The sequence below is a fragment of the Bombus pascuorum genome, chromosome 7 (genome assembly GCF_905332965.1).
Source record: "Bombus pascuorum chromosome 7, iyBomPasc1.1, whole genome shotgun sequence".
NCBI lineage: Eukaryota > Metazoa > Arthropoda > Insecta > Hymenoptera > Apidae > Bombus > Bombus pascuorum.
In genome coordinates, this window is record NC_083494.1 from 16,179,083 (window position 1) to 16,194,790 (window position 15,708).

Sequence of the window (15,708 nt, forward strand, 5' to 3'; positions counted from 1 at the left end):
TAATAGAAAGGGATTAAAATATCAGGTGTATATCAACAAATTCAACTATTAAATTAAAAAAAATGTATACACTGATATTTATAGTATTACGGCTAATTACGTTGTTTCGTTACCTATTTCATTATTGATTACAGACTAAAACGCGTTGGCCAAGCAGAACTTCGATAAATGAAATGTAATATGGACATGCAGAATTTCTATCATTGACGACATCCTTCCATTAATATAATTTGGCTGTGAAAACAATAAACCTATAAAACTTGAATTATTTAACAAAACGATTAGTTTTTTATTACTTTGTTATTTATTTGTTTTAAAAGCTACAAGGTATATATCATTGTTACATATGTATTCATGTTTAGTTGCAGAATACTGAGCAATATCAAATAAATTACATGGGAACTTTGAAATTACATAATACAAGACACATCACAAAACATCATCAAAAAATCTACTGAATTTTATAATCTGTTTGAAAGAATTAGATCATTATGTGATGACATTATATTAACTATAACGATAAAAATAACGTAATATACAAATATATAGCGACATACATTAATATGGCATATATTATAAAACACGAGATATTTTATCCAATGAATAGCAGTATCCTATAAAATTTTATTCATTACGTAGAAACATGATCTAGTGTAAAATTGCTTTTATTTTATAAGTATTCGCGTCTAGTTAAGCAATATTCATATTAGTTGCAGGAATAAGCATTCGAAATTTAATTTTGTATTTAAATTATTGCTAGGGAATGCTTTCAATAACTAGTAATTTATGTATATTCATTGAGTACGAATTCAAACATAACTTCTAACTTCTTTTATGTTTATTATAAATATTATGTAATACCTATGAAACATTACTGATATTATGTATATTTATTACAAAAAGCATACACACAAGTAATAAAAAAATAAAATTGATGGAAAATCATAAATTTAAAATAAAATTTAAATTTATTTGTACTCTAAAAGAAAATGAGCTCAAGAGAAGCAATAAAATAATACCAAAAATTAAATACATTTGACTTCATACATATATATATCATACCAAAATAATAACATAGTAATAAAATAGTAATAATAATAAACCTAATAACAATCAATACACACTGCTTTGCTATTACAAAGTGATAGCAAACTTATGATAAAGACTTGTAAATCGTACAGAAAAAATATTGTCATTTCCTGTATTACTTTTTTCTTATAGTTCATTCTCCTTTTTTCGTGTTTCCTTCCTTTTTTTTTCTGAGGAATAGTTCATAACCAACCAGGAAATGTTTTTACGTTAAACTAAATGTCATTAAAATACAATACTGCACCGTCAAGTAATTTGCATCTACTAGCACTATCATTGTGTGGTTAGCGTCAGGATATCAATCTTCTTTACTATAACTGTTTCAAATGATATACCTCTAACGTCATATTCTTAATAGTACACATTTAAAATACGAAATATAGTCTAAACTGAAAATATTTTCGGTTCTATTTTCTTTGGTGGAACGCAATTATATCCTTGCATGTTACTGACAATAGTTAAGAAATATTAAGATCATCACTTTCTCTCGTGTTATTATGGTACTTTCATTAACAGAAAACGGCAATCTATACTACTTTACTAACATCCTTTATACTTAACTATCTTTAGATGATACATTTTGAAAGACATAGGCATAGAATATGTTACTATCAAGAAAAGGAGAAAAAGAAAAAATTTCAACGACATATTTACGTTATAAAATAGAACTTGTACATAGTTTGAAAAAACAGTAACTTCGTATATGAAACTATATAGAAACATCAGATAGAAACATTTCTCATTGTTAGTGCAAATAACGAATTCACTTTTATACACTGTTACCGTCCTGACCTCGTTAGTAAGTTGTTCGAATTATATCACAATACACAAATGATTACGTTCTAGAATATGGCAATTTCACAGCACATTAATGTAACAGAGATCTCATATAAAAATAAATAAGAATTAATTTAACAAAATGTTCGATAAATATATTAGCTGAAATAATATATAAATATCTAAATAATATTATAATACACTAGATTTTTATATGCTAGAATAGTTACGGTTAAACGTTTCTAAGAGCCAGAAATTTTTTATGAAATTAAACGAGATGTATATTGAAAAAAATGGTAGCAGAGGTACGAATTACGTTATACTGTTTTCTGTCAATAATAAACGGAACTTTCTAGCATGACATATTTCATATAAACGCATTAATAAATCATTTTTCACACATGTTTATCAGCATATCGAAATTACTCGTCGGTATCATAAATGTTTTCAGTTATCGACCAGCAACATAATATATATTTAGTGGAATAATCTACGGATTATCTGAAGCACAGCGTGTAAGCGATCTGCTTTGAACTCTTCCTGAAGCGTATTATAACGTGATGAGTCCTTTAATTGTGTATATTGAAGCACTCGTCGTATCGTGCTCTCTAAATGATAATTTTGCTATAAATTATATTGAAAATTAATTTAATGTCTTTGATAACTGACAACATAGTCCTATTACACTATGAGAATTGGAATGTGTTTAAATTCAATTGTAAAAGACAGATTACCCTTCTTACACACTGATCCACGTATCATTTATAAATGATGATAAATTACTTTTATATGTATTTAGCGTTCTTTAGAATCTTGCATTCGACAAACAAAACGCGACTACTAAGCCTACATCACGGTGTAAATCTACTTCCGAGTCTCATCTATTTGAAAGTCAAGAACACTACGTCTGAATACGTCCTATACCATATGAAATATAAAAGATGATTAATAGAATTGATTATTATCGAATTACAAATAAAATGTATCCATTCCTTCTGCAGAGTAAATTTGTAAAATATTTTCACTTAGGTAATTTGTTTTTGAGCGTAAAGTTCTTCAAGCGATGGTACTTCTGGTATTGGGTCTCGCCAATACGCGAAATTACTAAATTCATCTGCAGCCTCTTCTCGCCATGCTGGGAAAAGATGGTCAACAATAAAGCTCATGTTTGAATATCTGAAAAAATAATATGAATAAATTAAATGTATCGGGTTTATCATAATACTATTATAATACTATTCTGCATGTTTGCTAAAAAAAAATCGGGAAACATAAAATCTGGGGTAAACGTCAAATGCATCGTTCCATTATAGAAAATAAGCTACTATATGTATCGCATTATTATACATATGCATATAATGAACAAAATTCTGCCGAAACAATTCCATTTCGTCGTGACCCTAATAATAGTTTCATCTTAGCATAAATATACTTATGTATATGTGTATGTACATATATATTAGAATGGCGATATATTTAGAAATCGAAAATTAATTTAAGCTTGATGTTAAGGAAGAACGTATGTAGTATGCTTGCAAGTATTTGTATGAACTGCTTGATCACTTGATCTAAGATCTTTTTAAACAATAGCTCTTATGGATATTTTTGTTTTAGTTTTCGAAATTTAAAAGCTTGAAGCTATATGATTAAATCCAGCAATATAGAAACAATTCTTCTTTATCACTCGTTTGTAATGTTAATAAAAAAGCCTAATGTATCGACACAGTTGTCGCGCACAGTTGTATCTACACAGAACTTTGTCGTACATATGAGTAATATGTTCGAAGTACTTGGTTGAATATTCGTGCATAAACAAAAAGAAAGTAAAAACTAGTTTACCATACACACACTGATAATACATCTAGAATTTTTATTTCGTAAAAGTTTTATGCGCATAAAACATGATTATCGTATATGATTCAAGAGACAATTATTAATTTCAGTGAAAGTTTCATCTCATCTGTGTAACATTTAAAGTGATGAATCTACATTAAGGCAGCTGTGGATGAATGAAAATGGAAATGATAAGAAGCAATCATGTAATAACCAGTGCTTACCCTATAAGAATCATAAGAAGATAGGTAGGAGTTCTTGCACAACCAAATACCTCAAAGCATACTAGCAATGTCAAACTAAAGAAATGAGTTAAATTTCTACTTTTAAGAGAAAATAAATAAAAAAAAAAAAAAAAAAAAAAAAAAGGAAATTGCCATTGGAAAAATTTAACTGCGCTTCAACAATTTGTGGTATACATCATTATGAAAGATATATATATGTATATATATATAATTATTATATTGAGATATATTGTATAATATGTAAAATATATCTTGATTCACCATAATATGAAATTTCTATGAGACTGCAAATATCACTATATTTTCTGAGGAAATCCCGAGTATAGAATAATATTCCTACTACGAGGTAGCGAATCTATATGTATTTAAAAAAAGGACCAATGGCACAAATATATTGTTTTGTATAGACCATTATCAAGACATTATCAATGGGATTAATAGAAAAAAACAGCTACGGTTGTGCCGCCATCAGTAGGTGTTTCACATGGGCAGTGGCGGGAACAACTCATTGACGATATCGCACTGACATGCGTAACTGCAATCATAGAAATATCCGACCTATCAATATCTCTTTCTCAATAACAAATTTTCCTTTTCTGTAAAATATCTTCTCTTTTTCTTACTAACTGGATGAAATACAAATACCAAATTTTTTTCATATCAAAATTATGAATAATGCTATTTAACAAATTAATCTTTATTCATTTAGGAAAAGCTTAGCGTACATTCGCAATTCCTAAAAGCAACGTATGAAGATGCAACATAATATACGCATTTGTCTTTAGAATAACACGTTCAAATTATTTTGCAATTTTGTATAAAAAAACATAAAAATATTAATTAAATACTAATACGCTAATAAACTGATTAAAGGATTGATTACATTGAGCACTACATTAGCGTGTCTGTTTAACTACTAATACAATAATGAAAGGATATAAATTGGCAGAAAAGGCAAATACTTACGAAGATTGGAATGTTTGCGTCAATTCGTGTTTTAATTCACCTCTATGGTTTATAGTAAATATACGCATAGTTGGAATTCCTACAGCTCGATACGCCCAAACGTCCTAGAAAAAAAAAAAAAGAAAGAAACAATCAAAATACAAGATATATACTATGTAATAATTCAGTAGAATATGTTGGAAAGCTATTGTAAATTAAAAGAAATATTTACATTAATTCGATTTCCGTAACCAGCATAAAATGGTTTCGAACCTTCTGGGAATAAAGCTTGAATATCACTGAGACAGGATATCTTAAATTCTTCAGGTTTTCTCTCTATAACTTCACGATGGAATGCTGAAATTAAGCTCGTTGGATTTAAAAGCAATGGCCCTTCAGGGAGTGATAAATCTCCCTGTCTAATGCTTTTCAAATATTCTCTCGTAACTTTAGCCTGTCCGATGGCCCTTGCAGAAAGATACAGCAATTTGTAACCATTATTTTTAATTTTTGTAAATAACTGAGCAACACCAGATTGAGCCCAATCTTTGCCAACAATTGGCAGAATATGACCTAGTACATCAGATTTTGTAATAGTTCCATCTATATCGGAGATAACAATTTTATCATCCCATCTCCACTTGTAAATATGACATTTACAACGTGTTGTGCCCTGATAAGCTGTAGTTACACTAAAAACTACTTCGTTAGCTCCATCTTTCAAATTAAGACTTGCCTGTAACAAGATAACAAACTCAGGATAGATATACACACACACACGCACACACACACACAAAGTATAAGAATTCGAAAATTTTGTCTGTGTTAGAATGTTGTAAAGAGCTTTTACATACTATCTGTGCTGATGACAATCTCAAAGTTTTACGATATTTCTCAGTAGATTCATAGTACGATCTTCTCTCTTTAGGTATTTTGACTCCTTGTGATTGGTTTTGATTACTATCAGAATCTTCACTACCACTATAACCTTCACCCTCTCTGTCGCGATTTTTCTCAATATTGGGGATATCTTTCGTTAATTTTGCAGATTGCTCTACCGTTTCCGTCACCATCGTTATAGAATCTGCATTCTGGTCAATCTTTAATTCCCTACTTGCAGTTTCATCAACTGGAGTATTTTCTTTGGTTTCCATCTGTTCCGATTGTACAACGACTCCATCAGCTACAATACGCAGGACAAGATAATTTAGATTATTTTACATATTACTTGAAAAATGATGAATAAAATTAAACGGGAAACCATCTTACTTTGACTAAGGTCTTGAGACTTTTTGGTTGGTTGTGCAGAACGTCTCCATGAAAACCACGAACTATAACCACTACGGCTTTCGGGTTTGTCACTGCTTTCTTGTTTTTTCTCTTCATGCATTGGTAACGACATACATTGAGCATATAAATTTTCTATTGTACTTTGTGGTAAATGTCTTTGGAATACAGCGTAAGTCATTACGATCGGGCAAGCGGCCGTCCAATTATAGAATTTTCCATTAATTTTTACAACTAAATTTGGATTTTCATATAATTTTGGATCTGAACAGATATCTTCGAAATGGAGCAAATTTTGATGGAAAACTTCTTTGGATGGGCCAGTTTCAGTATCTAAACCACCGCATAAGGATAAACTAATATTCATACTGCCGTCAAATATAGAATGTTTTGGTTCCTCAAAGTCACTATCCAATGACTTTGGTCCACCGATAGCTCCTTCAACGCTGTTAGGGCTTTGTGGCAAGCTTGGTCCATTGCCTGATTCTGTATCTTCTTCGTCTACCCCTTTCCCATCTACAAACATGATATTAGAGTAATTATACATTTTATACAATTTATCAAAACAAATTGTTTACTTTTAACTGCTGCTTGGGCTCTGTGAGAGGAAGGAAAATAGAGAGCTGCAACTTCCGGGTCCAGTTCGTCAGCGTTAAGATCACTAAGATAAATCCCTTCTGACTCTGGATTACGTCTTACACGAGAAGTTTTCCGCATAAACGACAACATACCACTGAGCATAGATCGGTGTGCTTCCACTGTTATTGAAACAATGGTTGATTAGTCTAAAGTGTATAAAATTATATTTATATATAAAGACACGTTTTAAATGATAAGATCAATCTATTAACTGATCAAGCAAAATATAATATTTCATGCTTTTTATTTTTACGATTTTTATCTTTACGTTTCGATATTTTTTTGTCTTTTTTCTGTTAATTGTACTAACTACTATTCGGTTGATTAACAGCATTTGATGAATTCAATGAACTTCTGTGAGGTGCGTGTGTGGATTCTGGAGGCAAACTGGGCAATTCGCCCCATCTCCAACTCTGTTGATGACTTTTATCTTCCTCTCTTTCAGCACCTTCTTGCGTTATTTTACGCATTTCAAACTCTGTGTCAGATTGAACAGGTGAACATGGCCTGGAATCCTGATTCCTATTAAATATGATGACAATAAAAGGGTAAACAAATTAATTTTACATGTAAATAGTCATTATACATACACCTTTCTCATAATTTCTATAATATTATATATAATTATATATACATATATGTACAATCATATATTACTTTAGCATTTATACACACTCATAGGCACAATAATACAATAATACACAATCTATTCAATGGCAAACTTACTTTGTAATTTCAGTATCACTGAAGAAATGGAAATCTGTTTCAGGACGTTTATCTGTTGTTTCCTGAGATGAAACTATAGGTTCATCTTCTCTCTCTAATTCTACAGCTGGATTTGAATCCTTCAATATCTTTAACTAATACACATCAAAATAAGCAATACTAAATCAATAGATGAATAATTAATTTTAAATGCAAGTATTAAACTTACAGATTCGGTAAGAATTTCATCCGGAATAGACGTGTCATTCTCGCTTATTTCCGTCTGGCTACTACTACCATTGCTAGTCTTTCTCTGAGATCCTTTTTTTTTCAAAATGCTTTTCCTCTTCCGTTTCTTCTTACTTGCATTGGTATTGCTTTTGTTTTCTTCGACACCCGCGTCCTTTGAATTTTTTTTACTCATGGACATGTTCGACTCGTCACTCGATTTTTCTCTACTACCGCTACTTTGCACATCCTCCGTAATTGGTCTAAAATCATTCTTCACAACGCTAATTTTACGAATTCTTTCAGACGAAGTTACAGCTACAAAAGATTTAGGAGTGGACGCAGTTGTACACGTTTCGTCATCGTTAATACCATCCATATTAAAAATTTCTTCCTCGCCTTTTAAGGAATCTCGTGTTTCTCCTTTTTCTTCTTTCCAGTCGCTTAATAGAGCTTTCTCAAACTTTTGTCTCTGTTCTATAGGGAGTTCTGGAAAATTTTCTTTGAACAATCTTTCTTTATCTTCGTTTTTTAGAGCAGAATATTGTTTGCAAATTAGTTGTTGCTTTTGGACTGCAGAGATATCACCAAAATTATCCTTGAGCATTTCTTCCCTCTCTTCTGAAGTTAAAGCAGCAATTTGGAGCCATTTTGCACGGTGCTCCAATGGGAGATCAGAGAATTGTTCGATTAAGAATTTTTCTCTTTCATCCGGGGGCAAAGCTAACATTTGCTCCCATTTCTCTCTTTCAGTGGACAAGATAGATTCTATAAGGATTTTATCTGTTTGCTCTGGAGGAAGATCAGAAAGAATATTAAACCTAGATGATGGGAAACAATTGTCTTCAGGGATAGGGGAACAAGCCAAATGAGGTGGAATTTCAGCGTCAGTCGGTGAACCATGGGAACTAACTTCCTCAACGAAAAAAGCTTCTCCAGAATCTCCTAATTTCATATGGATTTGTCTAGGTTCTCCATCTATTTCTATATCCACCTGTTAAGAGAATGTGAAAAATAAATTATCTTTTCTCTGTGTTTGCTCTTACATATCCTGAGCATTTGAATTGGCAAGTAAAATTTATAAAAACTACTCAGTATCATTTAAAACACTACAAAGGTAAGATTTGAATATATAACAAACAAAATACGAGACGCGATGTTATAACAAAGATTTCAGAAGTTTCTAAAAAATTATCTTCGAAAAATATTTGAATAGAAATGAGATAAAAACGATAAAAGATACGAAATAAATATGGAACAAAAACTATGAGAAGCTTACTATTTTTTCTCTGGAACGAAGTACTCCGAGCTTTCCAAATCGAACGTGAAAAGGTGAGCAAGTAAACGATCCGTCCGGTTGTTCAACAACGATGACATCGATAGCACCGGTCAGCGTTGCTGCATTGATCTCATTGTAGAAAACGCGAAAGTTACTTATAAACTTGCCAATGTAGTTCATACTGTACATTGTACACTAACGTATAGTCTCAAACCACTCTAAAAATGTATTTCCGTTAGGATATTTCACCGCGTTGCAGTGATGCGTGTGTGACGAGATACTTGAAAGTTGCCGCGACACTGAACACCCGTATCTGTTTAAAGGTCTTCCGAGAAGAAAGACATTGTGTCCGGAAATATCGGATTTGAGGATTGACTTAACCACATCGAGACATTGTTTTTCAATAGCAACCGTAAAATTGAGAAAATTCGCTGTTTCTTGCTCGAGCGAATCGAAAACTGCAACTGAATCGCCTTTCAATCAAATGAAACAATTTTCAACGACTCACAGAATACAACCGTCACTGTTACGAGTTACAAGACAGACGAGAACTGTCAAAAATTTGTAGCCGGGCAAATACTTCGATTACAAATTTATGGCCAGTTTATCGTAAAAGTTGCGCATCGAAATTAACGATTGGACGAATACACGTTGAAAATTAGAAAATTGTTCGTCTATTCAACAGAATACGCTTCCGTAATTCGGCTAAAACTTGAATTCTTTGTTCTTGAGAATACTTCGGTAAGAAACTCAGCCGACTACCAGCAGACGGTAGCCCAAATTGACGTTAGAACAGGTCACGTGTCCAGACCTGGCCAATCCAGGTTCCGATACACATCGGTCAATAAGACTCAACGTCACGTGACCTCCTGGGAATCACGATGTACCGCGTCCTTTAAATACTCTTACTAGATCTGAAAGCACAAAGACACAACATACAATTACGAATTTAATTATATCTAGGTACATTCTCTTTGAATTAAGTTTCGAAGGAAACTAGCGTAGCGTTACGTTTATTTTTGTCGAATTGGTTTATCGTTACCCTTGAAACATTGATCGTCGAAGCTTTTTTAAGCATTGATTATACGTTTTCACTTAAACAATGAGAGTATTTTAAACGTTGAACTTTGCTCTAATAAAAATTTGCGATACACGTGTAAATTTAACATTTTAACGCATATATACTGGTCATTTTGCGTAACATTGTTAAGTAAGATTGCATTATGTTTTAAACGTGGTTAGGTGATCTCGAAGAGTGAATGTAATAATCGAACATCGGTTTAGCCGAGATCCTCCAACCATTCAATCATTCGATCTTTTGGAAAATTACTAATTTTCTCTTGTCGTTGTTCTTCTTCTTTCTAGGAACTTTTGCAATTAGATTGCTTTCATATGCTGTTTTGTTTTAGAAATGGCTCGTAAGAACTTTGTATTTTGATCGTTCAGCTTTTATCGCTACAGATCTATATATGATAATCTCTTGCGTAATCAAATCTCCATTTGCCACCATCATTTTAAAACGTTTGCTAAATATCAGCAATTCGTAATTGGACAAATTTCAAGAAATTCAATGTTCTACTGAATGCTAATAATATAACACATATCCTTCCGAAATCGTTAGAGATTTCCCCGCGTGACGTCTCTCTCATCTCCTGTCTCGTTGACATTCAAATGCCGCAGATAAATATTGTTAACGGTTAATACTACATACAGATTACACTAAAGCAGAATGTATAACAGAATGCAGTACTTTGAATATGTCCGGTTATGACCCGATGCAGACGAACTATTTTTATTTACGTGATATTGCTGCGAACATATGTCTGTCTCCGTTGTTCTTAACTGAGGAAACGGTTAAAAACTGTGGATATGTCGCTCGTTTGCATCGGGCCTAAAGTGTTAAAGAAAGAAGCAACAGCAGCAACTGTTTCCAACACAAAATAATCTTGCTCTCTGTGTAAATCATTCTGACGAACAATTTTCTCGAACGTACATTGTAACTTGGTTAAGTTCACGGTCGGGAATCACGAGCTAGTGGCTACATAATCGCGTTACATCTGATACATTTACGAGTTCCTTGGCATTCGGCGACTCGCCAAAATGGAAAGACGTTCGAGCCAAAGCAGAACACATTCTTTCAGAGTATTTATCATTTCTCACTCGTTCGTTACTGTGGAGCTGTACTAGTCAGCCTCTCTTCTTTTTTTTACCTACGACATTTTTTTCTTACTTTCTTTCTTTTATCCTTTTCTCATTTTTCTGTGTTTCTTTTTTTACAGTGTATAATCGCGTGACTTTCAAGCTGCGTTTTCAAGAATGATACTGTTCTAGTTATTCTGGTTCGGAACTTATCTGAATGGCAGGCTTGTGCAACTGCGTGGCTCCATCGAAAGTAATCATGAAAAGAAGCTAAAAGAAAAATATAACAAGAAAAAACAACGGGTGAGGGTTTACGATCACTATGCTACACATACGCGCAATCTTTGCTCACTACGGTGATAAACACATTTACGCAATATCAGCTGTTTTAAATATGGTATAGAAATAACGAGCGAAAGCATAGCGTCGGCAAATGTAATTATTTTAACCCTTTCACAATTCCGATCGCTGATTCAAATTTCCAAAAAAAGGAGAATCGCCGACTTCGGAACGAAAAGTTCCAAACACATGGAAGCGTTTAGATTTCGTAATTATCGTGGAACTTTTTGTTCGGGAAAAATAGATGACTCACCGCTGTTTGTCCATCTATCATATAGATTCTTACGTTTTTACTTTCTCAGGTAAGACTTTTCGAAATGATTAATCGAAGGTTGTCGATTCGAGAATGACTTGCTCGTTCTTGAAGATTTTTACCGGAAATAACTTTAATCAACTTTAATGGATTTCACGCGTTAAGGCTGCGGAAATGCGCGTTGATTCACTTCGAATCTCTCTCCTTGTCTTCAGTTTTCTCGGAACTATAATTATGTTATTGTCACGTCGTGATCGATATACACGCGATAGACACGTCTATCTAATTTTGGACTTGAAGCGGCTTGTTTTCTATTCGTTGCTTTCCTCTCCTCTTTGATCTCACCTCTTTATTCTTCCTGTTTCCCGTTAAATAAACCAAAGGAGCAATAGAATGCAGGCAGCGGTAGAGACAATAACAGTAGATTGGCATTGCTACGACAAACGATCAAAATTTCGAAGATAAAATATCGGAATCTTCTACCTCCATGTTTGGTCTCTATCTACAGACTAATTTATTGCCCATTCTTCCACACTATGCTTTACGTATGGAAGAAAAATTTTTCTTTTCAAGCCGATCATTGGCGAAATACTTTTTGCGTCTTCTTATCGATGTCCCTAATTCCTTCCCGAAAAATTCGTACGGAGGAGAACGATTAGAATTAAAGGAAAATGATTCGAAGGAAAACTGCAGCAAGGCTACAATGCGTCTCGCGAGACGAAAAGCACACGTTTTAAACCTTGAGCTTTGATCATTCTACCGCTTTCGACAAAAATAAGCACGATCGAACCTGAGAAAATACGTGTGACAAGTTCGAGGAAACCAGTGCCAAATGACAAAAGCGAAGATAGGCAACTGAATTATGCAATTAGCTTTCCTTCCTCCTTAGCTGCCATTTGTAAACCGACATTCGCTTTCGTTTTATAGATCGAGAATAGCAACAATCTTGAAACGTTGACAAAAATTTTACATATTATGCTTCGTATCGTTATATTTCTTATCACATAGCGTATCCACGCATAGATCTACACAGTCGAGCGCCTCGTTTCATTCATACATAACTACACACATACATATGGTATATACATGTATATGTATAAACTCTACTACGTATAGTCCTTCGTACGGCCATTTCACGGTCAGGAAAATATTAGAAAGGAAACTATCGTATCAAATTAAATGGAAATAATAATTTTTTGTTGAAATCGTTAAGATAGGAACATATCTCGTTGACAGTATGTCCTTTTCCTTTCACTTACCTATTCGAAGATACGGTCCGTGATTTCGTTGTAGTGGTAGAAAGCTTGAGAAATTCGCCAAGTGTGGTACACTCGTCGTGATCGTGTACTTTGTACTAGCAAACGTTGAAAACACTTGGAAAATGTCTATGTAAGGAAGAATCGCGTTGATAACAGTCCCAACGTAGTATTCGATTTCTTCGGACGTATCCTATCGTATTAGCACGTGTATACTTTCAAAAAATATTGGAGAAATAAAGGAAACTGGCTTTACTGACGCCTAAGAAAAACAAAGTGTAAACTACTTCATGCGAGTATTCGAGTCAAACTGAGTCAGCGACCGGAGAATCTTGACTCTCGATACTGCGCTTACGTTCTATCATGACCACGCGCGATCACTTGGCAAATATATGTATATACACCGTGCCGCTCGTACATACATATGCACATGTATAAATGTATGTTGTAAACACGCACACACGTGTCCATAGCATGCTGAACGCAGACGTGGGTAACGTAAACACAATCCTTGTCAAGGCAGAGAAAACACGCGAGACTCGTGTTTTCGCTATTGAAAAACTTCTGATTGGTCGTCGATGTTCGGATCAACAGTCGAGCCTTCTTTTGCCTTCGTAAGAGAATGGAAGGAAACAAAACACATCGTTCGATTGTTGACCTAAATTTTCTGTGCTCCTACGTTTACGTAATCAACTACACCACATCTCATCGCGATGCGTTTCCTCGCAACAATGCTGAACTATATGCGTCGATAGAAAGATCATTTTTTTGTCTTTCATCGATGCCTCCGATAAAATTTTTCTCACCCTTAATCTCTTCTGAATTCATCGGAAATTTACATAAAAAATCATTTGTTTTCTCAAAAGTACGAGTAGACTTCGTTCTCACATGTATTCATATGTACATCTACACATCTCGCTGCATGTTGCTGGCAATAATTCCTACAGCGTCGATGAGATCGCGTTAAGGTGAGTAACCTTGTTCGAAATCAATCGCTGGTATCATACTAGAAACTAAATATGCGTATGGTGCCATATGAATATGTATATATATGTGTATGTATATATATATATATATATATAGCTACATACGTATATATATATATATATATATATACGTATGTAGCTACATACTATCGAAGAAACGAGCGGCGAATGAATGACAACAAACAAAAAGCAAGTAGGAAGATATCGCGTTAGTACGAAGGTCGCAAAAAACAACCTTGATTGGCAAATAGCAATCCTCCGAAAGAGAAAATGGGCTGTGGTTGTTTACGTAATATTGCGCAACATTGTTGTTCGTTCGGTTATTTACCATCTAGCGCGGGTATAGTTGGCCCGATGCACGACACGTGTGTGATCGCGCAAAGTTGTACTGAAAAACAAATCAATTTCGCAATCAAACGACAATACATCAAACGATTATAACGCCTAACGTTCACTAAACCGAACTTCTCTATCGGTTTACCCAGTATTCCTGATAGCAACTACTATATATTGTATGTATTGTATCGCATAAGGAGTAGGTTAGAGAACAATCGTTTGGACGATGACGACAAATAAAGCTTAATAATGTAAAACGCCAAGAAAATAACGTTCATTGTAAATAGGCTAAACGAATCGAACAAAATCAGCATGAAAGCGCTTTTGTAAGATTACTTGTTTTTAACAACAACATCGCCTCGTAATCTCTCCTTCGCAATGAAGACGCTATGAATCGATAACTTTCGAGTTATTGCATGATATCTCAACTTGGCTTAATCAGTGGGCGCAAGCGCTTTGTGTATCATGAATTTTTCGTTTGGTAAGTGATCGCAACAGATTTTTGAACAAATCCTTTAAAGCTGTTTCAGCATTATTGAATTAGATTCTACATGAAATAGTCACTGTCAAGATAACCGTCGAAAATGTTACATTTGTCAATGTTACATACATATACTGCTTTGTTGTTGCGAACATGCCTATCATCAGTCGCGTTTGTTCTTGAGCGTTTACTTGTTTGTAAAATACAAATAAAAGCGTAATATGTACAAACCAAATATTTAATTATTTTAATAATTGGATTCCAATTCATTGCGCGTCACTTTTTTAATCGTCTGTCTTTTGTGTCACAAAGACCGCTACGAAATGTAAAAACTCTTATACTTTTAACTTTATTTTAAAGAAAGTAAAGGGTAACACTTCCAAACAGAAGATAAAAATACCTCGGTACAGACTCATGGTATACTTAATCAAACTATTAAATGTATATAATTACAGTTAAAGTTTTAAAGACATCAAGCAGATCGATGAAACACGAATCGGTTGATGCAGTTGGTTCGATACAAATATATGTCATGTAAATGCTAAATGTTGACTGATTTCGTGAGGGCACCACATACCAAACGATATTTATTTGCGTCGATAATATCGATGAATCGTTGCATTCGTCTCGACGTCTCGACTAGGTTCGAGTCCATGCTATTCTTCGAGAATAGGTTTTGTTTGTCGAATTCAACTCGATAACGACTTTCTTGAAATTCGTGACTCGCAGATAACAATGCTATTCGAGATTACAAAACGTTCGCTTGTGAAATATATCGATTCGTAATCGGGGAAATAACAGACTTTCGATAATTTTTCGAAAGTGAACGATGTCGAAGTAAGAAAGGAATTAATTTTTTCAATTAAAGCAATGTTCTTTTACTATGGCGTG

At 33.7% G+C, this 15,708-nt stretch overlaps 1 protein-coding gene across 3 annotated transcripts; it reads right to left on the reverse strand.

The window, feature by feature from the left end:
* Nucleotides 1-281: 281 nt before the first annotated feature.
* LOC132908837 (phosphatidate phosphatase LPIN3) lies at nt 282-13,426 on the reverse strand. Of its 3 annotated transcripts, none has more exons than XM_060963197.1 (11): nt 13,018-13,426; nt 9,028-9,941; nt 7,750-8,742; nt 7,542-7,675; nt 7,126-7,322; nt 6,755-6,934; nt 6,159-6,692; nt 5,744-6,072; nt 5,122-5,625; nt 4,911-5,014; nt 282-3,042 (listed from the first exon to the last, which is right to left on the reverse strand). In XM_060963197.1, exons 2-11 carry the CDS (start codon nt 9,214-9,216, stop codon nt 2,892-2,894), a joined length of 3,315 nt encoding a protein of 1,104 aa, XP_060819180.1. In that variant the 5' UTR covers nt 9,217-9,941; nt 13,018-13,426; the 3' UTR covers nt 282-2,891. The 3 variants fall into 3 exon arrangements, with proteins under 3 accessions (XP_060819180.1, XP_060819179.1, XP_060819181.1); XM_060963196.1 differs by having other exon boundaries at nt 7,126-7,337; nt 13,018-13,425; XM_060963198.1 differs by lacking the exon at nt 282-3,042 and adding an exon at nt 4,285-4,479 and having other exon boundaries at nt 7,126-7,337.
* Nucleotides 13,427-15,708: the final 2,282 nt, after the last annotated feature.

Coding starts and splice junctions, on each gene's coding strand:
- LOC132908837 (XM_060963196.1), bottom strand. CDS start 9,216: ATGTACAGTATGAACTACATTGGCAAGTTTATAAGTAACTTTCGCGTT. Junction 6,693..6,754: donor AGCCCAAGCAGCAGTTAAAA/GTAAACAATTTG, acceptor TCATGTTTGTAG/ATGGGAAAGGGGTAGACGAA. Junction 5,015..5,121: donor GTTACGGAAATCGAATTAAT/GTAAATATTTCT, acceptor TTTTTTTTCTAG/GACGTTTGGGCGTATCGAGC.